This window comes from Gekko japonicus, unplaced genomic scaffold, assembly GCF_001447785.1.
Source record: "Gekko japonicus isolate JY-2015 unplaced genomic scaffold, Gekko_japonicus_V1.1 scaffold141, whole genome shotgun sequence".
Lineage (NCBI taxonomy): Eukaryota > Metazoa > Chordata > Lepidosauria > Squamata > Gekkonidae > Gekko > Gekko japonicus.
In genome coordinates this window covers 1,692,201-1,719,895 of record NW_015176455.1, presented here as the reverse complement: position 1 = coordinate 1,719,895, position 27,695 = coordinate 1,692,201, and the positions used below count along the sequence as shown (strand labels likewise).

The window sequence follows — 27,695 nt, the reverse complement described above, 5'->3', positions numbered from 1 at the left end:
CAGTGGGTTTTCCAGGTGTAGGGACGGATCGGGGACGGGTGCGCGCCGCTTCCCAGATGTTGCGGTGAGATCGCGCCCGTTTGCTGCGCCCCCAATCCGTCCCTCTCCCGGGCCAAAATCTCCTGTGTGACCGGGGCCAGGGTCACCATAAGTCAGCTATGACTCGATGGCACTTTCCACCACCAAACTCCATACTGATTCTCCTGCCCCACCCTCCAGCTTTTTCAGGATTTATTTTCCTCAAAACAAGTCCCCTTTTATATTGTATATGAGAGACAAACACCACAGTCCTAAACGGTTACATCCGTCTAATGCCATTGAAGTTTCTGTGGGCTTAGAATTTGCACTGAAAGTCTGCTTCTTTAAAAAAATCTTTACCAAAAAGGAATATCATGATGTTATTTATTGCTTTTAACTGTTTGAGTGGGAAGTGCTTTTGTCTTCGTTTCTGTAAATCAGTAGGGTTTTTTACCTCTGATGTTTCAGGTGGAGGCTGCTCTGTTGTTTGATTGTGTTATCTTTGTGATATTTTGTCTGCCAGACTCTCATGAAGTTTGGTATCTGTTTCTTTGAGCCCTTGTGTTTATAATATTGTTTTGATTGAAATGGGTATTGATTTTTTCCCTTGGCATCTATTTAACTGGATCCACGTTTCTTATAAAGGCTGCAGTGTACAGATCCGAGCACTTATTTCTCATTGAGGCCAGTGGGACTCAAAAGGCTTTAATTATCTTCTGGATAATAGCCACAATGTAGAACTTCCCACTAAGTAACCACTAGGATTTGAGTATATAAAGTAGGATTTAAAAAAAACAAACAAATAGAAGTCCTTGTGCCATGGTACATCATAAGCAGCTTTTGAAACTCCAGAGAGTTTTCACAAGACTCCCAGAAGCAGAGACACAATTCTTTGTAGTGTGGCCTGATTTTTGCACTGTGTTTTTGTACTGCTGTGATGCCTGTCTACTTAAATTAACGTTGCACTGTATACTGGCCAGGAAAAAAACACCCTGTCTCTTTAATAGACATTTAATATGCATAAATAGGCAGTTGAAACTTCATGGCATGGAGTTAAATTACTGTTACATATTGATGGCACATTGTTCCTGACAAGGCCAGAGGTCAGGGCCGCCCCGCTTCCGGCCCTCATTCAGCCAGGAGGAGGCAGGAGAAGAGGGAGGGTAAGTTGCTTCCTCCCTGCCTCTCCCCACCCCTGCCTGCCTGGGGCCAGGGAGGGCCTTCGCGGGGCTTCCTTGCACTCCCGCCGGCCTTGCAGGTCCACTGCTGGGCCCCTCATGGGGCTTGGCAGTGGAGCTGCAAGGCCGGCACTGGCGGCCGGGACCGTTGTGGGCGGGGTGTGTGGCCTTATGACACACTTCCGGTGATGTCAGGGGGTATGGCCTTATGACACACTTCTGGTGATGTCAGGGGGTATGGCATATGCTAATGAGTTATGCTAATGAGTTCCCCTAGCTCTTTTTCTATGAAATGACCCCTGGACAAGGCAATTTTATTTGCACTCTTAGGACCTAAACTGGAAGGTACATATTAGTTCCAGTATACACAGCTACTTCTGACACAAGGCCAGATATATTTGTGGCCCCAAGTAGAAACTTTTTGGTGTGTCATTCAATTCCATATTGGAACATTCCAATTTTGGTCCTATTTTATTTATTGTTAATTGCCATACATGTGTTACAGGGACTCTGTTGCGTGATGTATTTTGCACTATTTGACCTCTGAAGAAGGCTCTTGTGAGCCAAAACGCGTCAGGTCATATACTGTCCTTTTTTGTGTGTATTTGTAACTTTGAACATTTCATGAGGCTTTATTTGGGCCCCTACTAGGTTTTTATATGTCTTTGTAATAAACACTTTTTGTACACTTACTTATGTTTTTAACTTTTGGCCCTTAATAAGTTTTCTAAACTTCCTTTGGAAGTTTGCACTGTATACTGGCCAGGAAAAAAACACCCTGTCTCTTTAATAGACATTTAATATGCATAAATAGGCAGTTGAAACTTTTCATGGCATGGAGTCCTGATACAGGCTGAAAAATATTAAAGGGATAGTGTAAAAGTTGGCAACCTTGGACTTAAATGCTTTGATAAAATTAGTTCAGCATGCTGCCAGTTAACTTTATGTTGCTTATGTATTTATGTGGATACTGTTTTTAGTCTAAATAACCTCACTTTCTTATTGAATGCTATTTTATTACCCATTGCATTCACGAGCCAGAAAAGACTTCCAGTGATACTGTCCATTCCAAAGATTTTCCTGATGTAGCCTGGAAGGCTTTGCACCAGGATGGCCTGCTACTGTGCATATTTACTATTGATGTATTCCAACCTTTACTGGATGCAGGTATGGAAAGAAACACCACAGGATGAAATTTGTCCAGCTTTTCACTCTCATGTCCTAATGGTCATACCTCACTTGTTCTTGAAGCTGTCTTTGTAAAGGGTGGAGGAGCAGGTCTAGTCTTGCAGTATGGGTAGAAATTGTGTTTTGCACTGTGCCTGCCAGCAGTAGTTTTAAAACTTCCTGTGCCACTTCATGTCATCTGTGGACTGGGTAGCTGAACCAGCTTACACTGAGCAGATGAGGAAAGTAGCTATTAACATGTCTAAAGGAAACAGCCTTTTTTACGAAGATGTTTCCTAGTCTGGGTTTTGTTGAAAAGATTGTTTGGTGCTAGAAATGCATTTTTTTTTGTACATGACAGTGTGTTGGAAAAATTAGGTGTTATGGTCTGATAATACTTCCTCCCATAAGAGGACTAGATACTTGCTTTTTTAATGTTCCAAAACTTCCATAATTTTAGCAGATGTCCCAGTCACCCAGACAACATGTTCAGCTGTCCTGTGTGCATAGATCTCACCCAAAGAGTGCTTGTGAATGCTTCATCATCCTCTTGGAGAGAAGTGACAAGTGGAGTGCCTCGAGGATCTGTCCTGGGACCTGTTTTGTTCAACATCTTTATCAATGATTTGGATGAAAGGATAGAGGGGAATGCTTATTAAATTTGCAGATGACACTAAATTGAGAGGGGTAGCAACTACGGTAGAAGACAGAGTCAGGATACAGGATGATCCTGAAAGGCTGCAAAACTGGATAAAACAAATAAAATGATTTTCAATGGGGATAAATATAAAGTTCTGCATTTAGGTAGGAAAAAATCAAATACATAATTATAGGATGGGGGAGACTTGTCTTGGCAGTAGTATGTGCGAAAAGGGGTCTTAGTAGACCATACACTGAACATGAATCAGCAGTGTGATGTGGTAGCTAAAAAAGGCAAATGCAATTTTGGGCTGTATCAACAGAAGTATAGTGTCCAGATCACGCGAAGTGATGGTACCGCTTTACTCTGCTCTGGTTAGACCTCACCTAGGGTATTGTATTCAGTTTTGGGCACCACAATTTAAGAAGATGTTGAGGGGTCTGGAGACCAAGTCTTATGAGGAAAGGTTGAAGGAGCTGGGTATGTTTAGCCTGAAGAGGAGAGGACTGAGAGGTGATATGATAACCATTTTCAAGTACTTGAAGGGCTGTTATATAGAGGATGGCACAGAGTTGTTTTCTGTTGCCCCAGAAGGTCGGACCAGAACCAACAGGTTGAAATTAAATCAGAAGAGTTTTCGGTTAAACATTAGGAAGAACTTTCTGACAGAGTGGTTCCTCAGTGGAACAGGCTTCCTTGGGAGGTGGTGGGCTCTCCTTCATTGGAGGTTTTCAAACAGAGGCTAGATGGCCATCTGACAACAATGTGAACTTAGACAGATCATGAGAGGGAGGGGAAGAAGGGTTGCATCAGTGCTTAGTTCTTGTGGCCCTTCCTTACATGCCCAGGGGAATGCTGATCGACACTTTGGGGTCAGGAAGCAATTTTTCTCTAGGCCAGTTTGGTCTGTGATCCTGGAGGCTTTTTGTCTTCTTCTGGGGGTGGAACAGCGGTCACTATGGGTGCGGAGGGGGAGGTATTTGTGAATTTCCTGCCTTGTGCAAGGGGTTGGACTAGATGACCCTGTACGTCCCTTCCAACTCTATGATTCTGTTATTCTATGATCACATCATACTTCACAGTTTTTAAATTTGCATCTAAGGCTGAAATCCAAGACCATGATGTTCCACTGTATTCTGTGAGACTTTCACATAAACATGTCTAGGACTTGCTGAAATTTTATTTCACCTAAATAGAGCTCCTCAAAGTGTAATGCGTGAAGGAGAAGTTTGAAATCATATATATCATGCAAATATACTCATGGACTAGTTGCAACTTCCTGTTGATTGTATATTCAGTGGCATACCCATGTGTGCTGCTGGATAATACATTGGATTATCCCAGAAAATGGGTTATTTGTGCCAGCACATTAGAAAGATCTTTGCCAGAAGCAGTGCGGTGGTTTGAGGGTAAATGTGAGTTAATTGTTTTCATTATGTGGCCTTACAATTTGTCTAGAATGCAAGATATTTGTCTGTAATGTAAGACCATAGTAGCATATTCCTAAATGTTTATTGCAAATATAATAGCAAGATTTGAGTCCAATAGCACCGAAGACCCACAAGACTTCCAGGTATAAGCTTTCGAGAATCTGACCTCTCAAGAGTCAAAGTTTCCTTTGTCAGAGCTTTGACTCTTGAGAGCTTATACCATGGAAACCTTATTGGTCTTTAAGGTGCCACAGGTCTCAGATCCTGCTCTCCTACTGCAGACCAGCATGGCTACCCACCTGAGCCTATCTGCAAATATAACATACACTCTTGTTTCATTACAGGTTATTTTTAAAGCTAAATCAAAATACTCACCAGAACTACTTAAATACAGGTAAGAAATACATTTCTTGTAGTGAATAAAAGGCAAAAGCAGCTGGGGGTTGGGGGTGTCTTTTTGGTATATTTTTGGTAAGAACCATTTCCACCTCAAAGAAGTATTTCAAAGAAGTAATTATTATGTTAGAATATTTTCTGATGGAATATACACTATTGATCTGATATTTGGCTCTGGTCAGGATGAATGTGATCTGAGGATCTGAGGCAAGCTGGGAGAGAACTCCCGTCTCCCCATCCCGCACCCAGGTCTCAGTCATGCACGTCAGGTCTACGTTCTGTTCCAGCAGAAAGTCTCGGAGGACTATGGTCTTATTATTTATAGACCTGGCATTGCACAACACCAATGTCGGAGAGGGGTTATTCATCCTAGCCCCTCTGCCAACTACCTTTGGGATGGGATGCAGGCTGGAAGGGTGCCGAACGGTTCTATTTCTCTGCTCCCTTCCCTTAGTTTCTTGCCTGGTCCCACCGCTATACTTTCCCCTCCCCATGAGCACTGGAATCCCTTGCCCAGACATTGCCACACCTAGTGGTCTTCCCGTTTCTCTCAGACCAACTAGCAGGGCTGATATAGGTGCACCCACTATAAGACTGCCAGTAATAAGCTACAGCTTCCAGTGCTGTTGAGTCCTCAATTCCACAACCCATCCTACTATACAATTTATCTCATTGATTACCAGTAATTATTCAGTCATCCTGCCCATTATTAGATAAGGTCAATGATAGACCCACCCTGTCAACTATGCAATATATATGTACCAAACCCTTCTAACAATTAATCAATAATTAGACCCAGACCTACTGCTGGATAAGCAGATGGCATCTGTAGCCAAGACTGACTTTACTACCTTGACTGGTTAGCCATCTGAAATCTTTTGTGGGCCATTCTCTGGTCCAACCTAGATTAGATTATTGCAATGCACTGTATGTGAGTCTGTTCTTGAAAAATATTCAGAAACTTTAATTGGTGCAAAATACTGCAGCCAGAATGTTGACTAGCATGGGTCATAGGGACCATGTACCTCCAGTCTTATTCCATCAATACTGGCTCCCAGTCTGTTTCTGAGCACTATTCAAGGTACTGGTGCTGACTTTTAAAGCCCTATATGCCTTGGAATCAGCATATCTGATGGACCACCTACTGCATTATGAACATACCCAGGGGTCATTTCCTGCAGGAGCGGCAGGAGCAGAGCTCCGGCAGTAAAGAGCCCAGGGGGTGGGCACATGCAACAAGCCCCACCTCCTGTTCCCAGCAGCCCTCAGTCAGAGCAAGAAGCAGCCAGGTAAGCTGCAGAGCCCCCCCCTCCGGCCCCCCTGTCCAAAACAGGCTAGTGGCACCTTTAAGACCAAGTTTTATTCAGGTACAAGCTCTCCCTCCTCTGTGAGGACAGATCTGCACGTTCCCCCCCCCCATAGCTAGCAATCCAAAACAGTCCAGTGAAGCCTGAGCGGTGGGTGTTGCCTTCTGATATACTTCCAGTGATGTCAGGGGGTGTGGCCTATGCAAATCAGTTATGCTAATGAGTTATGCTAATGAGCTCCTGCACCTTTTTTTCTCCAAAATGACCCCTGAACATACCCAACCACTATGAGGCCCTGCTTTGGCCCTACTTAAGCAGGGGGTAACCTGGGAGAGGGTCTTCTTGGTCACGGCCCCAAAACTCTGGAAATCTGTCCCCAGAGAGACTCACCTATTCCCCCTCTGTTGCCATGTTCCACCAGCAGGTAAAGTCCTTTTTGTTTTCTCTGGCATTCCCTCAGTGATCCCTCCTTCCTGCCCTGTGCTTTAATTTCTGTTTTTATGTTTTCGCATTTTAGCTTGGTTTTAATTTTTAATGATATTTTTAAAAATTACACATGTTTCAAGGCTACCTTGGTGGCCTTGATAAAAACAGAAATATAAATTTTGTCATTAGATAAAATAAATACAGCAATTTTGAGCAATGGCTAAAATAAATGCAGTGACCTGTATTGATATCTTAGTAGTATCCTTACCCTGCAAGTCCTAAAATATCGAACAGCATAATTATGCATGAGTTGGAGAAAATAGAGAGAACTTTTTCTTCCTCTCCATAATAGTCAAGGCACATTGTGAAGCTGATGGACAGACAAGGAAGTACTTCTTTACTCAATAAATTAATTTAATTGTGGGATTCACTGCCAGTCCACATGCATGGATGGTCTTAAAAGGGGGTGATTCATGAAGGAGAGATCCATCAATGACTGCTAGCCATGGTGACTAAAAGGAGCCTCCATATTCAGAGGTGGCAAACCTCTGAATACCAGTGTTAGGAGGCAACATCAAGGGAAAGCTTTGGCCTCTGTGTCCTGTTTGTTGATCTTCCAGGAACTGGTTGGACACTGTGTGAAACAGGATGTTGGACTAGATATATTACTGACCTCATCCAACAGGACTCAAATTCTTATGTTCTATAACACATCTGATATAGATAATACACAACTATTTTCTTTTCCTTCCAAAGTACAAATGCTGCAGTGCATGATGGGGTCACTCTTACCATTAGACGCTTTAAACATTGTGGTGTCTATGGGTGCTGTGGTGCTCGCTGACACCTTTCTTGGTGCCCACTAACTACTTTTAGAAAGTGGGTGGGGCCAGGTCAGACTTTTACCCAGCAGGGCTTCTGATTGGTCATTGGAGGTTCAGTTGGCTGTGCAGATTTTAAAGAATGTTGCTTTGGCAGCAGCAGCCACCACAGCACAAGGATCTTCACAGCATAACTGAAGATAAGCTGTGGCAACCATTTTATGGCTGGCTTTGCCTCCTGTGTAGGGTTGCCATCCTCCCAATGGGGGTGAGGTTCCTCTGATTTTGGGGGCCCTAATCCTCCACTGGCCACATCCCTTCCTCCACTGGCCAGCTGGCCAGCAGGGGAGGCACACCCCCAAAGAACCCCATTGTGCCAACTGGAGGTGACATCGTTGTACCGGGCATGTTGCACGGGGGACACTTGCATTTGGCTAAAAACTTTATGGTGACCATTGAGTTTTTGCCCGAATGCCAGAGTGTGCCTGGCATAATGACATCACTTCCAGAAGATCTTGGGGAGCAGCATGGAGCCCCCTGCCGGCAGACAGTAAGCACCTGGCAACCCTATTTTGTGGCAGCCATTTTGTGGTGGTACCCACCATGCTGTATCAGGATTCCAAGGGTTTCCGCAGGCTCAAAAAAGTTGGGGACCCCTGGTTTAAAGATACTTGTATAAGGTTTTATGGAAATTTGAAACTGTTTCTCACAAATTATAAATATTTGTAAATATTTGATTCCTAATATTACTTCAACAAAATGTTTTCCAAATAAACTAGTGATGATTGCTGAAAGTCACAAATAAGTGAAACACTTTGTTGAGCTGGGTCTGGTGATGGTCAGAGTTACTGATGCATAGCACTGACTTGCGATGGTACAATGCTGCATGAGATTCCATGTTTCGTTTCATTTCTGAAGATAGTATCTGGCTGATCACAAGGAGAACAGCACTGTATTTTACCAATATAAAGTCTTTTTTTCTTTCGTAACAAATATTTGAAAATCCAAATCTGTACATTTAAGCCGTTCATGTGGGGAAACTGGATAAATAAATAGTATTACAAAGTCTAAAAGTCATCGTCTCAGTCCCACAAGCAGCAGAAAGTTAAGTCCAAAGTAGATTTTAAGTTTCTGGGCAAGTTTTGTATGGGTTTCCTATAGTAGAGAATGTCATTTTAAAGACCAGAGGGAGCCCTTTCCTATGTGGACCTGTGGTGTGGGGGCAGAAAGGGCTCTTGGCCTCCCTGTACTGTTTTGAGATGCTGAAACAGCCCCATGGCAGAAAGTTGTTTACATAACTTTGGTGTAGCTTTTTGTAAGCTTTCTCCCTGATCCTCAGTGTGATATATCAGGCAGTCCATCATGTGAACTAGATTTGCCATGTTGGCATTAAAGTATTGTATCAGTAGATGTAATGTTGACATCTGTTGGTACCTGTGAATGTCGTGCTCTGATAGTTTCTCCCCAGCCACCATAATACTCTCTGTGGACTCAGTTGTAGCCTTTGGGAACAAGCATGTAAGGATTCCTCTACAGGAAACAGATGCTAAAGTTCACTGAAGTAATGGGTACTAATTTTGTCACATGTTGTCCTAGAGGACACTAAGCATTTTATCAACTCTTGCTGATGTATAATAGTTTTAAAATTCATTTTTGTCCCATTCAGGTTGCCTCTCTACTTGGCATCTTTCTTTGTCAGCTTACTTTTCCTGCTGGTGAATTTAACATGTGCGGTGCTCGTGAGAATGGAAAATTCAGAAAGAAAAAGTATTGTATTGGTCAGGGTTGCTATAAATGACACACTGTTTGTGCTGTGTGCCATTTCGCTTTCCATCAGCCTCTACAAAATTTCCAAGATGTCATTAGCGAACATTTACTTGGAATCCAAGGTAAAGTATATTTCAGACATTTTAAAAAACTCAAGCAGATTAACATCCCATTGGAGAGAAGCAAGTGATATGAGCTAAAAGTTTTCAGCTGCCATGATAAGCAGTTTCAGCTCTGGGTTTAGGCCAAAGAATTATTTCATCAAGCCAATTTCAATTTATGTTTTTGGTCTCTTTAACAAGAGATATTAAAGAATGTCTTTTCACCTGTACTTGTGTAAAGAGAAATGATGAAGCATGAAAAGCAAGGAGCATTTTCTTCTCTCTAAAACAGCAGTCTACTGTGTGGACACTGAGGGTACCAAAAAGGTTGGGGAAAGACTAAATAAGAGCAGGGCCTCAAGCAATGACAGGCATCACCTACCCTTGCAGAAAAACAACAAACACATGAAAGTGCTTCAGGTGAGAGCTGTGCATGCACATGTACTTCAAGCCATAAGATAGTCCTTTTGACAGCAGAAGACAGTGCACAAGCACCAGTCCTGCATCTGTCAGCTGTCTTGACTGAGAGGAGGCCAGTGTGGTTCGCTTTCTCTAGGACAACCAAATCAAGCTGGTAAAGAAATTCAGAGGAACTGACTCCCGTCCCTTCCTGGGAAAGGAGGCAGTCTTGCTCTTTATCACCAAAGCCATCTGGGAGGAGGGAGAGGAGAATTAAGAAAAAAACATGCCCTTTGACTCTTTCTCCCTCTGTGAGCCTAATTCCCTCACCACTCAATTACTTTGGTGAAGGAAGGAGGCTGCTTTGCTTCACTGCTGATGGAAAGGATGGGGGGAGGGAGAATTGGGCTCAGAAAAAGTGCCTCTTTGATCATTATTTTCTGGCGAAAACATTTTCCCTATTATTCGATAGAGGGTGGCAGGGATTAGAGTCAGCTCAGGGGAGTTCTCTCTGGGCCCAATCCTTTCAGTCTTCCGCAATTCATTGCAGCAAGATGGAGGGAGACTGAAAATATTCTTTTGTCTTCCCTTGTTCTTGCATTGAAAGAGTTCTTAGTCCCCTTTCACAGTTCCTTGGAGCTCCCATTTGTCTATTTTTATTCAGAAGCCAGCCTCTCTCGCCTGCCTCAGTGTTTAATTTGAATTACCTGGTGGATATGCATTACCTGATTGTCAGTGAAGGATCACTCCAGTCTTTGAGAGCTTTTAGGGAAATGATACAAATGCTCTCTTTTTTTAAAATAATTTTTTATTGTTTACAAATATAAAACAGAAATACAACCCTTCACCAAGACACCCACAAACCCACCTCCACCCATCATCGTAAAATCAGATCCATTGGCTAATCCTCCGAAAAAATATAACTAGTTTAAACAAATTATTTGTAATACAAACTTCCTCATAAGTTCTTTTCAATCCAGTTGTATACGTTCGACCACATTGTTTGAAACATTGAATTCATCCTACCATGGAGTTTTTGAGTTAAATTATCCATCTCCATAACTTCAACCATTTTATTAATAAAATCCCATCTATCTGGTACTTCATCTCTCTTCCAATAGCTGGCTAGTACTATTCTGGCTGCCACTAATAAATTTACCACCACATGCTTGTCTTCCTTTTTTCAGCTTTCAGGTAGAATGCTTAACAAAAATATTTTGGGATCTAATGATATTTGCACCTTCGTTGCCTGTGTAATCACCAGGTGAACCTCTTTCCAATATTTCTTTACTATTATACACGACCACCATACATGGTAAAAGGAGCCAACTTGCAGTTTACATTTCCAGCACATATTGCTGGTCCCTGGATAAAACCTGGCCAGTCTATCTGGAGCTACGGTAGATACCATTGGTAACATACCTTGAATACATTTTCTTTTAATGGTACAGCCTTAAGCCGTCTCGCATTTTGCCATATCCCTTCCCATTCTCTTGAGTCAATTATATTCCCAATATTATTATTCCATTTTGTTAAAGGTGTCTTGTTGGTCTCATCTTGTGGTCTATTATCTAGCAGAAAGGAATATATTTTACGTATCATTTTTAAATCTGAGCCTAATAATATTTTATCTAACTCTGAAAATGTTTTACTAATACCCTTTTGGTTATCTGTGGCCCCTGCCACACGCAGGGGAAAAGGATGTTGACACGGCGTGGCGCGATCCCACGGATCCCCCGGCCGCGCCGCCTTTTCTCCCTGGCGCGATCAAACGCCGGGGAGAAAACACACCCTACCCGGGGGCCGGCCGAACTGCGCATGTCCGGGCATGCGCAGTTCGGATCCGGGCCGGGGTTGAGCCGGTGCAGGGAAGCGGCGGCAATCAAACGCCCCGGTTGCCGCGCCACTTCCCTTTAAACCACCTAGATAGGTGGTTCAGTTTGCGCCGGCTCATCCCGGGAAAGGGACAGTTTGGGTACGGAAGCCGGACGCTTCCCAGATGTTGTGGTGTGATCGCGCCGGTTTGATCCGGCCCCAAACTGTCCTGCTCCCGGACCAAATCGGTGAGTGTGAACGGGACCTGTCTTATATTTAGATATTAGTTGGTTCCTTTCCCAACATGATAAGGTAATCTGTTGAGACTGTAAGGTTTCTTGTGACTTAAGTTCGTTATTTTTACTCAGCAGGACATCGTAACTCAGAGCCCGAGTATCTGTCATCAGATTTGGTAGTGAGATAACCTCCAACGGGGCTATCCACCTCGGTGTTTCCCCATAAAAGGCAGTTTTTATTTCCTTCCAAACTTTTATTAAGCTAGCCCTTATCCGATGTTGTCTGAAATATGAGTGTGTTTCTCTTGTTACATCACTCAAGAAAAAGTGCCATCCTGCCATTAAATTATGGCCTTCAGTAGTTAGTATCTTCTGGTTTCTAAGCAAGATCCATCCACATAGCCACATCAGCGCTGCCGCCTGGTAATAAAAACACCAAATCGGCACCGCCAGTCCTCCTTTTTTAACTTTTTCCTGCAGATGTCGCATCTTTATTCTTGGTTTTTTCTTTCTTGTAAAAAGATGCTCTTGTTCTGCCAGGCAAATGGAGGAGGCTAGCTTAATTGTATTGTGATGTTGTTTTGTTTTCATACTGCTTTGCTTTATTACAGTAACTGTGTTTTAAATTATTTTACCCAATCATTCCATGTACTTTGCATTTTATCTATTAAAAAATCAAAAATTGCTAGATTTACTAACATATAAAACTGCCTTATGCCAGGGTTGTGTACTCTTGATTGGTAGACTATGGCATGTAGAAGCTAGGAGCTCAATGAACAGAATGAGGGAACTGCACAGGCAAGAAAAAAATATCAAGAGCACCGAAGTGACTCTTGTGAAAGAGACTCAAGGGTAGATTTTATTGTTGTGCTTTATGGTTGGGGGCATCTAAGAGGGTGATTTGTCTGTGAAACCTCATGAAGTCACCCTTCATCAACGCACACTCACTTTATCTCTGATGTTTACAAAAGCATAGATTCCTTCCAGACTCACCAGATAGATTTGATTTCTGAAGAGTTAAAAATTTACCATTTGTTTAACAGAGGTACTTAAAACTGTATAATCAATGGCTAAACTTTCCAATAAGTGATTTATTATAATTGTTTTATACTATCTAGTGTATTTTATAGGGCAGAGCTAACTTTTCTTCTGGCTGGAACATGCACATAAAATTTCAGGTTATTGCTTTTGCAGCAATCCAAAACTTCTGACAAAGCTGTATCATTCCTTTCAGAAGAACATTGTACTATGATTACACGTTAAAAGGATGGGATATAGCCTAAGCAGAGGAAGCCGATTTGTATTGAATCAGATTTGTTCTTAATCTAGCCTAGGGTTAGCGGCCTCCAGGTAGCACCTGGAGATCTCCTGCCATTACAGTTGATCTCCAAATGACCAGATCAGTCCCCCTGGAGAAAATGGCTGTTTTGGAGGGTGGACTCTACGGCATTGTATCCTACTGAGATCCCTCCCCTCCCTAAGCCCCGCCTTCCCTTGGCTTCACCCCCAAAATCTCCAGGTGCTTCCCAACCCAGAGCTAGCAACCCTAATCTAGCCAGTGTTGTTTATCCTGGCTGAGAAAATCTCCAAGAACTTTCTCTTCACTGCTACAGATTAACCTAAAATGTCCAGGACTGAACCTGGGATCTTTGGCATACAATATATTTTCTCATTCGCCACTTCATAACTACTCTAGCAACTCTGTGCTTAACAATCACGATGTCCTGTTGAATTACATTAACCTTGCTTGAAGCACTCGAAGAGTTTTATTACTCCCATCCACCATATTTTCTTGCATTCATATGATGTGTGTGTGTAGGGATGCCAGCCTCCAGGTGGGACCTGGGAATCCCCTGGAATTACAGCTCATTTCCAGACTACTGAGATCAGTTCCCCAGCAGAAAATTGATGTTTTCGGGAGTGGACTCTATGGCATTGTACACCATTTAGGTCTCTGTCCTCCTCAGGCTCCATTAGGGAATCCAGTCCCCCCGGTGGGGATGGGGGTCTCCTACCTTCAGCCCCCACCTCCCTGCCGTCAGTTAGAAGAACCCCCCCCCAAAAAAGAGAGGAATGCCAGAAATTAATGCGATGTGCCTACATGACCTGGAAGTGATGTAAGCACATTAGGGATGTGGTAGGTGACGCTCTGGTTTTTGGGCAAAACTCTATAGTAGAAGCTAATTCTATCATCGAGTTTCCCCCCAAAACCATAGCATCACCCCCCATGCCTATGTCACTTCTGGGTCATTTAAGCACGGCATGTTAATTTCCAGCATTCCTCCCTGCTGCTGGTAAGTGCACCCCCATCCCCAACTGGCTGCTCTGAAGGACCTGACAACCCTAGGATCCATCCACAAATCTCCAGGAGTTTCCCAACCTGGATCTGAGAGCCAGTTTGATGTAGCAGCTAAGAGCGGTGGAATCTAATCTGGAGAACCGGGTTTGATTCCCCACTCCTCCACATGCAGCCAGCTGGGTGACCATGGGTCAGTCACAGTTCTCTCAGAGCTGTTCTCTCAAGAGGAGTTCTCCTGGAACTCTCTCAGTCCCACCTACCTCACAGGGTGTCAGTTGTGGGGGGAGGAAGGGAAGGAGATTGTAAGCCGCTCTGAGACTCCAAGTGAAGGGCGGGGTATAAATCCAATTTTTCTTCTTCATCTGGCAACCCTGCCCCCCCCAACCCCTGCCGGTGGCCACGGGGGACCTGGCAACCCCAATGTGTGCAGAATACTGTTGCTCTGGGCCTTAAGCCATATTTACCTTCCTAGGGTCCTGGTAAGATAAGGACACAATACATGGTTATACTTTCCCATGGACCATAAAGAGCCTCTGGATGAAGCAAGAATGTAAAAAGAGCTCCATTTTGGGGGGTTCTTTTGACAAAAGCACAGTAGGCCAAGAGACCCTCTTCCTGCAGCAGTTGTTCTGTCTTCAGTAAGGACACAGGAACATACTACTAATAAATTACTGCCATAGTCACTGACACACAGAGTACAAAACCCCCTACAGAATCACATTTGTGATTCCCTCACCTATGGGAACTCTAGGACTATAGTTGATGAGAGAAGGTTGGGGGTGTCAAAGAAAATTCTGAGCATTCCAAGGGTTTTAATGAAGGAAACTATGAGAGTTTAATTAATATATTGGTAATATAGAATAGGCCTTTAGTGGATAAAACTCAGATTACTTTGCTAGAGAAGACAATGTAAAAGGCCACATTCTTAGTGATGTCATTGGGAAACCACTATTCTTTTCCAGTTAGAACAAGGGCTCGAGGATGAGTTTATAGCAAGGTTTTATCAGTCTTCTACTTCCTGTTCACCAACACCAAAGGCAATGGAGAAATACATAGCAATGATTTCCTCTTTTAACAGTTTGTACTCTATGCCACTGTCCCACCACAACTTTCACAGCCCTTTTGTTCTCTTGGTAGTTTCATTTCCTCTAAAAATAGCAAGAGTCCTTAAGTTCAGCAAAACATCATTTATAGAACTGTATTAAAAGTTGTTTTTCTCTAGTTGGCAGTTTCGTAAAGCAGTTTGCTTAGATCCAGGAAATTACACTACTAACACCTAGGGGCATAGTGTATGATTTCAAAAGATAAAGACTTAGATACAGTTAACTCAGAAAAATGAAAACTGTTTGCCTGTAATAAGTAACATTTCATATTATTGTGTAATATCACCAGTTTAAAAACAAACAAACACTTCCCCCAGTTATTCCCATTAAAAGTGCCACAATTAAAAATCATAATGTAAAATGCATTTCACCCAGCTAAGGTTTCATTTTATGGGACCCATACAAGGTCTGTCTTTCAGGCTCATCTCCTGAGAAAGTGAAAGATAGGCTCTAAGCTACAGACCCACCTCTCTTGCTTCAGCATTACAAGTTTATTATGGAAATAAAAGGAATCAAGCCTTTACAGTACATTACAGTAAAGGTAAAGGTTCCCTTGCTCGAAAGCCAGTCGAGTTCGACTCTAGGGTTGTGGTGCTCATCTCCATTTCAAAGCCGAAGAGCCAGTGCTGTCCAAAGACATTTCCGTGGTCATGTGGCCGGCATGACTAAACACCAAGGCGCACGGAATGCTGTTACCTTCCCACCGAAGTGGTACCTATTTATCTACTTGCAATTTCTTGCTTTCAAACTGCTAGGTTGGCAGGAGCTGGAACTAGAGACGGGAGCTCACTCCATCATGTGGCACACTCGGGTCTCGGACTGCTGAACTACTGACCTTCCACAGCCTGCAGTTCAGCGTCTTAACCACCTGAGCCACCGCAGCTCATTACAGTACAGTACATTAAAGCCCCTGCTTGGTGGAACGCTCTGCCATAAGACATCCGTGCCCTGCGGGAGTTGTTACCTTTCCGCAGGGCATGTAAGGCAGAGATATCCCACCAGACATTCGCTTGAGGACAGTGACAGGGGCACCCTTTGGCACTCTCATATATCCTCCTCATCCCTCATAACCCCTCCCCCCAGGGAGGCTGGGGGAGCTGGAATTTTTCCCCGCCATCTTGCATATTGTATATATACTGTTTTATCTACTGGTACTTTATTGGTTTGTTTTAACTTAGTTTCTGAATTGAGATTTTCTATACTATTTTGTTGTAAGCTGTCCTGAGCCCTACTTGTAGGGAAGGGTGGCCTAGTAAATCCAATTTAATAAATAAATAAATTTTAAACTACTATATAAATGATGGGATAAATAATTCCATAGCTATTGCAGCATAATAAAACAGTGGATCTCCTGGCACCTTAAAGATTAACACATTTATTCCAGCATAAGTTTTTGTGAGTCATCTCTCACTTCTTCATAATGGTTATATACTCCTAGTCATCTGAGGAAGTGAGGTCTGACTCATGAAAGATTAAGTTGGAATAAATTTTGTTAGACTTGACTGCAGCGCTAAACTTCTCTTTTGTTCTGATGTGGAAAAGGTTATATTTTCTTTTTCTGACACTCACAGGGTGAGAAAAATTGAGACTACATTGTGAACTGATTCTAATCGAGCAATGGAGCCAGGGTTGCCAGCTCCAGTCTGGGAAATATCTGGAGAGTTTGGGGGTGGAGCCTGGAGAAGGCGGGGTTTGGGAAGGGGAGGGGCCTTAGGAGGGTAGAATGCCACAGAGCCCACCTTCCAAAGCAGCTGTTTTCTCCAGGGGAACTGATCTCTATGGCCTGGAGATCAGATGGAATCCCAGGAGATCTCCAGCCACCACTTGGAGGTTGGCAACCCTAAATGGGGCTTCTTTTTGCATTTTGTTAGTTTGTTGATTATGATACAGATTGCAAAAAGGTAGCAGTTCTAGTTTGATATGGCAAATCCCATAAAGAGAGCTGTGGCATAGGCTTTCATGGCCTAGATGGCACTTCACACATCAAAGTGAATAGGATTGTCCAGAGCTTTGGGCCTGGATGTAATCAGTTTACAAAAGGCATCCAGTTCTGTGTTCCATTATCTAAGCTTCAAGATGCATTGGCTCTGAACCAGTGCATTGAGGCTGTGTGGTTAGGTGGCTAAGGCAGAACGAGCTGAAGCATTGTCCAGACAAGATGGAAGTAATGCTGGTTAGGAAGGCTGAGTTGATACATTGAAGGGACTGGATCCACTTGTGATGGATACAGTGGAGTTGGTATTGGCAGAGCAGGTTAAGAGTTTGGGGATGTTCATGGATTAGCCTTGCGCCAGCAGAGTCACCCCTGGAGTTGCCAAGTGGGGTTGGAATTCTTCAGGAATTACAGCTGATCTTCAGAAGTCAGAGATCAGTTTCCGTGGGAAAAACAGAAGCTTCAGAGGGTAAACTATGGCATCACATCCCCCCCCTGAGTTCCCCCCCTTCCCCAAACTCTGCTGTTCCCAAGCTGTGTCCCCAGATTCCCAGGAATTTTCTGACCTGGAGTGGACAACCATAGTCACCCCACTCCTCTGGCTAAAATGCACTGCATGTTCTGAACTGTTTCCCATACATGTGGAAGGGTGTATAACCCAGTCAATTCTCCACAACAAAGGCTGTTTCTCGTCTTCTCATTGCAAGAGTACAGTATTAAAGAAGTCCCAGGTGGGTGTTTTGGGGTTTTTTTTTTGAGGATCTGGAAGGGTCCAGAATGACCTGGTGAGACTCAGGCTATGCTGCTTTTTCTAGAACTGCACCAATATGAGTCCAAATTCACTAAAATAGGTTTCAACTCTTTCCTCTAGGGTTCATCTGTATGCCAACTAACAACCATAGGAGTGACTGTTATACTACTTTACACTTCAAGAGCCTGTTACAATCTGTTCATACTATCCTTTTCTCAGAGCAAGACAATGAATTCTTTTGACTATGACTGGTACAATGTATCTGATCAGGCAAGTATAGCACTTCCCTTTGATGATAAAGTATTTCTTACATTAAAATATCTTTCTGATATGTGGCTGCATAAAGATAACAACACAAAAAATACTTCATAACTTATTAGAAGGGGGCCTGTTCAGGCTTTCTTATAACTATTGTGCAAAGTAAGAATGGTAATAAATGTATATTTTGCAACACTGATGATAAGATATTAGATGTCAATGTTAATCACTCTTCCAAAATAGGCACGTCCAAACTGGCATTTACATGTAATTTATACATATAATTGTAATTTAGGGTGTATTACAACAAAGAGAGCCAGGCAGCAAAACCACCTTGCCCTAGAGAGAAATCATTCTTACTTATCTTCAGGAAAACAAAAATGTTCATTTGCTTTATTCAGGCACAGCATCATGAAAAAAGAACATGCATATCCAAGACAGGGCTGGGCTTTTATATTTACTTAAATGAATGTTACCAACACAAGGCTTTAGACTTAGTATAGCTTTTGATGTTATGGATTTCATTAAAGCCACTGTCATAATGAAAACCATCTAGGATTGCCAACTCTGGCTTGGAAAATTCCTGAACATTTGGGGAAGTTGTCTGTGGAGGATAATGTTTTGGGAGAGGAGACAGCTCAACAGGGAAATGATATTATGTCCTGTGATGTCACATTCTTTTATGTCACACCCAGGTCAAAGGTCAGCTTCTCCAACTCCTCCCCTTCCTGTAAGGTCACTTCCTCCTGCCAAAATTCAAATTCTAAATTTTAATTTTCTGCCTCATATCTGTCAAAGACTTATAAAAGCCTCCTTAAGGGTGACAGGTTGATCAAAAACAAAACCACAAAATGCTGGAGATATGAATCCTCACAACTCCTGGGTAAGGCTACCACTAGTCCCCCTAACTAACCCACCAGCCAAAGAACAAGGGACTAAGTCTCTAGCCCTCCTGGGTCAAAAATCAAGAAGTGAACCATGCAAGGTAGGATACGTACAGTGTGAGTTCCAGGAAACAGTTATTTTGGTAGCTGTAGCCAATATGGGCTAAAGAAGTACTGGATTCAGATTGAAGCCCCCAAACCCAAGAGCACCACAAGATATAATTAAAATGGTTTATTAAAAGAACATGCTGGAATATGCAAAATATAATCCAGACAAAGGACAAAACTGGAATGAAAGATCTTTCTTATATGCCCAACAACCCACACTGGTATGATTCTAGTTGACCACTCAAATGATTTAATTTAATCAATCAGGTTTGTTGCTATGCAGGCGACCTTCACCAATCAGGTGAATTGCATGGATCCTTGTACTAACAAGATGGAATGCATAGGCCAAACTCCCTCCTGGATTTTTTTGGCCTTGAAACTACTAGGCCTAATGGTCTGACACCTGTTTCAGCCTCCCATCTCACTCTTTGAAATTACAGTCAGCTTGATCTCGATTCTCAGAAAGAGCAACTTCCGTGATTTCTGCTAGGTCAAGGCTGAACCAGTGTTTCTGAATTAACAAAAGACTACTAGGCGAACTAGTCTGTTGATAATATCAATTCACTCTGCCAGGCCTTCTTCTCACACCTTACATCACTTGTAGACTTGTGTGGCATTTTACAGCTTTTTAACCATTTGATCATAAATATTTGTGTTGGCCTAACTGGCTGCTATCCAGTTATGTTCCATTCAACCAAAAGAACAAGTCGAAATCCTTTTCAGGAAATCCACTTTGAAGACTCATAGGAGGATTCCAGCCAGCAGCAGTCCCAGTCTTCAATCCCCAACCAGCCTCTGGCTTTTAATGGCTTTATAGGCAACAATTAATCAATTATGCCATAAAATAACAGGTTGTAGCCGCTCCAGGACTTTCTCCTAGACTCTATGGTATACCATAAGTTCATTCTCCAAAACTGCCATTTTCTCATGGGGAAGTGATCTCTCTAGTCAGGAGATCAGTGGTAATTCCAGGCTCCACCTTGAGCTTGGTAACCTTAAAAACATCAGAAGGTATCATATGGGCCCATATCGATGTGTGTGAATCAATAAAGGTTTGCTGACTGCTGAGAAATCCAGAAGCAGTTCAACATATGTCGATCGCTAGTATGATCCTTCTAACATTACAATTCAGACCTAGTGTTAGAGAATGAACTTGATATTTTGCTTTATGAACTATATTTATTGCTACACACAATGGACTGTGCACACACACACATAAGCTCAGAGAACTGTACACTTTAAGTCACCTATTGTGATGTAACACATAGAAGGTACTTGCACAAGCCTTACACGTGTAAATAAGGTTTTAGCTATACAGTTACCAGCCTGGTGAAGAAGCACACACCTCCATTATTGTGATCAGTAAGAAACAACAACTTGAGCAGAGACAGCCCCAACTGCAGAATCATTTGTGGTCACGTACGACACATCACTGCTTTGTTCCTGCATTGGTATTTCCTGCCAAATGGACAGGAATGAGAATGGCCAGCTTCATCAACACTACATTGGAGCATCCTGACGCCAAGGTTTTCACACCCGCCCAGATGCCCTCCTTTGAGTAAGGTTTTAGATTACAATATTGGCCACTCCTTATAGGTAACCTCCCACTCCTATAGGCAACCAATAGGATTGTTTTTGGGACGGACTAACAGGTAGGTGGGTCCACAGGTTGGAACAGCTACCACCCACCTAATGGACCCACTATAAAAGGTAAGGACCATTCACCTGGCCCTTCTTAGCTAGCAAGCCCCGCAACAACCCCTGTCTGCTTTTTATTCCTCTTGAGTCCCATTTGCTATCCCCAAACCCTTGCCTCTACTTTGATCTCTTGATCTGCAGTCAAGAGACCCACACGTTCTGGCTGGTTCTGGTCGTGTGTGAATTCCTTTTAGTTTCAATTTCTTCCCATCCATTCTTCATTGGAACATCCAACCTGCAAGACAGATAAGTAATGCCCATCATCACCCCCACCTGCTAATGCAACTGTGCTTATTTTAATACTGTATTTCGAAGGAACTTGATTGAATGTGTGAGTGCATCAGTATTGTTTGTATGAGATTTATATTCTTAAGTAAAAGACATCTATTTTAACCACAACAGCCTCGAATCCTTCTCTGGTAACCCTTGGTGGGAACAGGACCTTGGTATAGTTGGCAAGGACCCATTTATAAATTGCCAATTGCTGTAAATAAAGCAATTTGGCTAACACTAGGCCAAATTTGCACAGTGTCCCTGAGGATGTTAGGACATCCTCAATATAAAAGATAGACAATGCAATCCTAAACAGAACTACACTCCTCTAAGTTCATTGAAGTCAATGAGCTTGGAAGGATATAACTGTGTTCAGAATTGCACTGTAAATGTACTTGATTCCTATCATCCAAGTGCAAAAGAACATGCTAACTGATAGAATACAGGGGAAAGAAAATTCCTGTGAAAACTGCTGTTTTGTCAGTTGCTGCTTATTGGTTTAAGCCAAGAAGGTTGTAGATGCACCCAGAGAACCTCTGATAACTGCAGGAATCTGTTGGACAATTGATTCTGCTCATAGATTTAGCAAGGGTCACTTATCTGCAGGTGGACTGTGTGATAGTTGAAATGCTACTGTTGTTTCCAAGTGTTTCGTTGTTCACCTTTGACATATTACTCTTTAATTTTCCAACAGGCAGATCTGAAATGCCAGCTGGGTGATGCTGGATATGTCGTATTTGGAATAATACTTTTTGTGTGGGAGCTCCTGCCCACTTCCTTAGTTGTATTCTTCTTCCGCGTTCGAAACTCTACAAAAGACCTAGTAAGATTTTATTTATTTGCTATCTGTCCAGATATCTGCTTGAACTGACTTACGAGTAAAAACAATAAACATTTTAAAAACCTATAATAATTATCAGTGGTAATAAACCATACAAAATCATTCAGTTACCTAAAATAGTATAAATAAAACAGAGAGCTGGGCTTGAAAACAGAGACTGATTTCACACAAGAGCTGCACCGCGGTCGTGCCTCCCTTTGCCCCACTTCTATTGGTCAATTTCCCACTCGAAGCCACACGGTCGCATTTTGACCCACGGCTTTGCCCGATTTTCCCCGCGGTTTTGTGATCCTGGTTTTTTAGGATCATGAAACGCAGGGAAAATCGGGCGAAGCTGCGGGTCAAAATGTGGCCGCGCGGCTTTGAGTGTTAAATTGAACAATAGAAGTGGGGCAAAGGGAGGCGCGACCGCAGTGAAGCTCTTGTGTGAAATCGATCAGAATCTTCACTGATGGACTGGACAATAGGAGAAGAGGTGGTCCTTCAAGTACCCTAGCCCCAAGCTGTTTGGGGCCTTAGAGTGAAGAACGGGCACTTTAAAATGCACCTGGAAACGGATGGGCAGCCAGTGGAGATCTTTTTGTGCAGGGGTGATACAGCCCTCAACAATAACCGAGTCACTGTGTTTTTGCCGAACTGAAATATCTAGACAGTTCTTAAAAGGCAGTAAAGTGCATTACAGTAAAATAACCTGGACATGATCAGAGTGTGGAAAACCATGTCAAGATCATGTTTTGGGGGGAATAATTGTTGCTGGTGTATCGGTCAAAAACTGATAAAATGTAAGTGCTAGGAAATTCCTAGGTTTGCAGAAAAAATTGAAAACTTCAAAAATAATTATTTTAAATTTTTTTTAAATCCAAACCAGAAAAGCTTACACAGGCACTGTAATTCAAACAAAAAATGCTGATTGAGATCTCACAAAATCAGTCAGCATTACAACCAGGCATTTTAAATGTAGCAAGGCTGGCGAAGGAGGCCCAGGGGCCATGCCTCCCACCGCTGCCCTTTCCCCACTCATTCACCCACAAGCCCACCCTCCACCTGCAGTCCCAGCCACATGCATTGCCCAGTGTTGTTGCGGGAAGGGCATGTGTGTAGGGTGGAATGCATCACGTGTGGCCAGGCGAAACCGGAGGCAGGGTAGAACTACGATGAACAGAGACAGGTGGGTGCAGAGCTGGTGGGTTCCTGCTAGGGTTGCCAGCTCCTGGTTGGGGAACTTCAACAGGGCATAATGCCGTAGAATCTATCTTCCAAAGCAGCCATTTTCTCCAGGGGGACTGTTCTCTGTCATTTGGAGATCAGTTATAATTACAGTAGATCTCCAAGCTCCACCTGGAGGTTGGCAACCCTTGTTCCTGCTCCTCTTTCCTGCTGCCATCATGGACATGGGGCAGGACTGGGTGAGAGAGCCCACGAGGTGAGGAAGGGTGAAGTAAAAAGAACAAACATGTACACCCCAGCCTGCTTGCTTGCTTCCCTCCCTCATCTTGCAGCCTCCTTGTGCTTTGGCTTTTAAGAATAACCATCATTAACATTAGAAAAGAGCAAGAGTCCAGTAGCACCTTAAAAACTAACAAGATATGTGGCAGGGTGTGAGCCTCCGTGAGTCACTGCTCCCTTCTTCATATATGTCTTCATAAGTGAGAAGTGACTTACAAAAGCTTGTACCCTGCCACCTATTTTGTTAGTCTTTAAGGTGCTACTGGATTCTTGCTCTTTTCTACTGCTACAGACAGACTAACAGAGCTACCCATCTTAGTCATTAACAGCTGAGCTGGGTAAGAAGAGAGACCACACTCTGCTACAGCTGCTCCTCCTCCACCTCGCCTCCATCACTTGCTGCAACATGAGGGAAGAATCATCTCCTGATTGGCTACCTGCTTGCCTGGCCTGCCTTCCCCCCAACCCCCCAGTCCTACCTACCCCCTGGCACTGTCTGCCCAGAGGGCCCCCCAGATCTGGAACCACCCCTGGTTCATCATCAAATAAATAGCTGTACAGTAATCATATATCAGCAAGGTTGAAAGTATCAGATAAGCAAAGCCAAAATGTTATTACCCGGAGTATTGTACTGTAAAACACTGATGTGTCAGTCCCAATTTATTTAAGGCAAAATACTTTTATTTTTTATTTTTGTTTTAAAGCCTTTGAATGTAACAGTTTTAGCTTTTTCATATGAAGTCAAATCCAATGCTGGAAATCTGGGGAAATCCTTTTCATATTATGTTGCTTTTAAAAAGTAAAATACCAAAAGACAAATCAGCAACATTAGATGCTCTGATAATTAGCCACAAGAGGGAGTAACGGCCCAAGAGAATTGGCAGAAATTGCCTTCCTTTCCATTTTCTGTGGAATCAACTCATTTGATTTGATAAAGTTGCTTTTATTTTATTTTTTCTGACTTGTTTTCACTTATGTGCCTGTTATTTACTGCATGATACAGTTATCTTGGACCTGTTTTTCTTTATAAACCTCTGGTTTTTGTTGTAATATTATATATTTATAAATTAAATCTAAAAATTATAAGGACACCAAGCCACGGAAAACAAATGGATACAATACTAAAGCACTTCTTTCTCTCCTAGACCAACCCAGGAATAGTACCAAGTCATGCATTCAATCCAAGATCTTATTTTTTTGATAATCCTCGCAGATATGATAGTGATGATGATTTGGCATGGAGCATATCACCGCACAACGCACATGGCAGGTGAGGCAAATTAAAAAATTGAGGATGCCTAAAAGGAACACAGAATTATATTTGGTGCTCCATAACTTGTTTCCATAAAGGCTTTTTGGAAGTTACAGTAAAGAACTGTATGTCAATTTAGGAGGTACAAATGCCTGAAAATCCATCAAGGCTCCTTTTTGTCAGCCTGTTGCACTGAATGGTACTGTAGTGAGGATGTGGCCCATGTGGTTACAGATGCTAAAACACATAAGCATAGTACTGAAAGCTTTCTTCCTGTAGTTCAAGAAAATGTTTTGTTTATAAAAAAATTAAACTCATTTACCTGGATGATAGGTAAGCAACAAATTTAGGCTACAACTAAAGTGTTTTACTTTCTTACAATCTGAGTTCCTAGGCAGCTGCAATGCAGAGGACCACAGGATTACAGCAAAACACATCTACACAGTTCCATAGATGTTTTAAAGTAAAGTTTTATCTCTCTTCCACATTGAACAGAGGGAAAATAATGATTAATTCTGCATTTTGTTTTTCAGTTTCTCCCCTGATTACTATGACTGGGGACATCAAAATAACAGTTTTATGACTCATGTTGGATCCTTGCAGAACGATTCTATATCAGAGATTGAATGACCAAGATCAACAAAGCACCCCACCAATGGCATTTTTTTATTTAAAAGTTACAGGATATTGTTGTGTCAACAAGAAAACTTTCAGAAATATTGTTGTGCCAACAAGAAAAGTTTCAAAGTGGTAAAATGACTCAGCAAAATAGATGGAAGGAAAAACCATTGACAATGCCACACTTTAGTTACATTTTTATTCCAAGATACCATGTTAAGGGTATGTTTCTGGAAGGATTTGCACATGTACTTTGTATAATGAAGATGAATTCTTACTGAAGTCTGAGAATCTCTTTTTGTAATGAAGAATGAGGACAGAAAAAAGTCTTTGCAAGACTGGGGCTTCAAAGTAAATATGTGTTTTATATTTTAATTATTTTTATGTTGAAAAAATACTGCTGGAAGTTTATAGAATACTTTTATTATGTTGTAACTTTTTACATGTGCAGAAATTGTGGTGTTTAAAATACAACATTCACTTTATAAAGTATTCTTTACAGCTTAACTGTCGTGGGAATTGGAGTTACACAAGTGTCTTTCAGCCAATATCAGTGTACAAACATAAACAGTTAAAATTACAGCCTATCTCAGCAAAAAAAAAAGTCATTTTGGAAAAAAATTAATCTGCATGAGATAAATATCTCACACTATTTAATTTGCATGAGATAAATAGCATTCAAATGGAAAGTGAATTTTATCCGGTGTGATTGTGCCCATTTCCTTTTATTAGTAAGGAAAGAGCAAAAACCAGTTCAAGTCTTCCTATTTGGTTAGAGCCAAAGCAGCTGTTTTGCCAAGGTAATGGTACTTACTCAAGTGGCACAGCAGTTCCATTGGTGGGGCTATGATTTTTGCTGATTCCCCACTCCCATTGCAGACCTCCTCCTTCACTCCTTGCTCTGCGATGAGTGAGAATCTCCTGCCTCCAGAAAGGAGGGGGGGAAAACCCAGGAAAATCCCATTCTGCTGTTCTGCTTGTGGAACTTGAGATCTAACCCGCAAAACTACTGTTTTTTTTAATAATGGACTACTTTACATAAAATTAATCCAGATGAAGGGAAGTTTGACTCTCAAATATTTATATATATATATATTGTTGGTCTTTATGGTGCTACTGGACTCAAATCTAGCTCTCCTCCTGCAGACAACATGGCTTCCCAGCTTCTGGTTACATCTCACGAATATGGAGAGAAGGCTGAAACTAGTTCCTTCTGATTAATACAATGTGGTCTAGTTTTGACTCATTATCTATATAAAATGTACCTATACAAAATGCATTTTTGTGCATCATTTCCAAGCTCCGTCTGGGATTCCTGCATTTACATGAACATCACACACTATCCGAAGATCTGACATCAGGATGATATCTTATTAAAAAATCCAGTCTTCATCTGCCTTACCTGTTCAATGTTATGGTTATAGAACCTCAAACTGAATTACATTTTTGCCTTCTGCAGGCTGAAAGAAACATTTTGTTACTTCCTTTGCTGATAAGAATCTCTACTGCAAGTATGACTCATTGGCTATTTTATGATCTAAGTGCAAGCAGACTTCAGATCAAATAGGCAACCTCAGTGGAGTAATTAAAGCGTGCAAATGAGGGGGGTGAGAATAGTTTGGTTGAATACGTTCAGTAAAATGGATTCCAGCCCCAATTTATCAAACTCCTTGACGGCAGCTGTTATTAGAAGATATCAAACCTGTCTGTAACAGAGCTGCACATTCACCCTGGGCTCAAAACACAAGCAAAGCTGAATAGAGAAGTTGAAGGTAGCTGTATCAGTCCAAAGCAAAAGTCAAAACAAAGCCATATAATGTCTTTTATTAAGATCAATAAAATGACACACAACAGTGTGCAAGCTTTAAAATTCTCCAGAACTCTTCATGATGCTGGATATTAAAAACAAACAAAAAGGGGGGAGTCATCTTTCAGGCCCTGGGGTTAAGGCCTCTTTGCCTGTGTCGTCTCAGATGACTCTAGGATGCTTAGCTGACTTCAATAGGCAGACAGCCTGGCTAGCTGATATCTGATTAAGCCCCTGGCAAGCAGGACCACTGACGGGGGGGGGGGGGGGTTTTGGCTTTTTTAATTAAATCTCTATATGGCAACCAGTCTCTACCTCGCTGTCTTGAGTAAGATATCAACACTTCTACTGGTACAAATGTCTTTTCATTTTTAATGCAGTTCTGGCTGCACCCACTAGAGGCACTGAGTACTCTGAGCACAATAAAAGGCTATTGGCTTTAGTACTCTGCTATCAGCTACACTTGCCTTTCTTCAAGACTGAAGCAGACTTGCCTAACTGATCATGCTAAGCCCCTCAGCTAAGCCAGCACTGGAACAAGACATGACAACAAGCCTACAGCCTGCTAACAAGTACTTTTCCTATAATAGCCTAGCCTTTCTCTCTTCCTCTCCTTGCACCCAGATCAGCCAGGTCTTCCAAAGCGATAGGGTGTTACAGCAAGATAAAATAACCTTTCCCTTTCTTTTCCTTAATTTGAATGCCTCTTTTCAACACTTTTCT

The 27,695-nt window shown here is 42.2% G+C and overlaps 1 protein-coding gene across 1 annotated transcript in view; it reads left to right on the top strand.

The window, feature by feature from the left end:
- The window catches only part of GPR137B (G protein-coupled receptor 137B), a 40,187-nt gene extending 13,986 nt beyond the window's left edge, over window positions 1–26,201 (top strand). The window contains exons 2-7 of the mRNA XM_015426920.1: window positions 4,778–4,827; window positions 9,050–9,272; window positions 17,908–18,057; window positions 21,703–21,831; window positions 24,441–24,565; window positions 25,081–26,201. Of these exons, the coding sequence (XP_015282406.1) occupies window positions 4,778–4,827; window positions 9,050–9,272; window positions 17,908–18,057; window positions 21,703–21,831; window positions 24,441–24,565; window positions 25,081–25,177 (774 nt within the window). The 3' untranslated portion in view covers window positions 25,178–26,201. The remainder of the gene's footprint in view (window positions 1–4,777; window positions 4,828–9,049; window positions 9,273–17,907; window positions 18,058–21,702; window positions 21,832–24,440; window positions 24,566–25,080) is intronic.
- The last annotated feature ends 1,494 nt before the right edge of the window (window positions 26,202–27,695 follow it).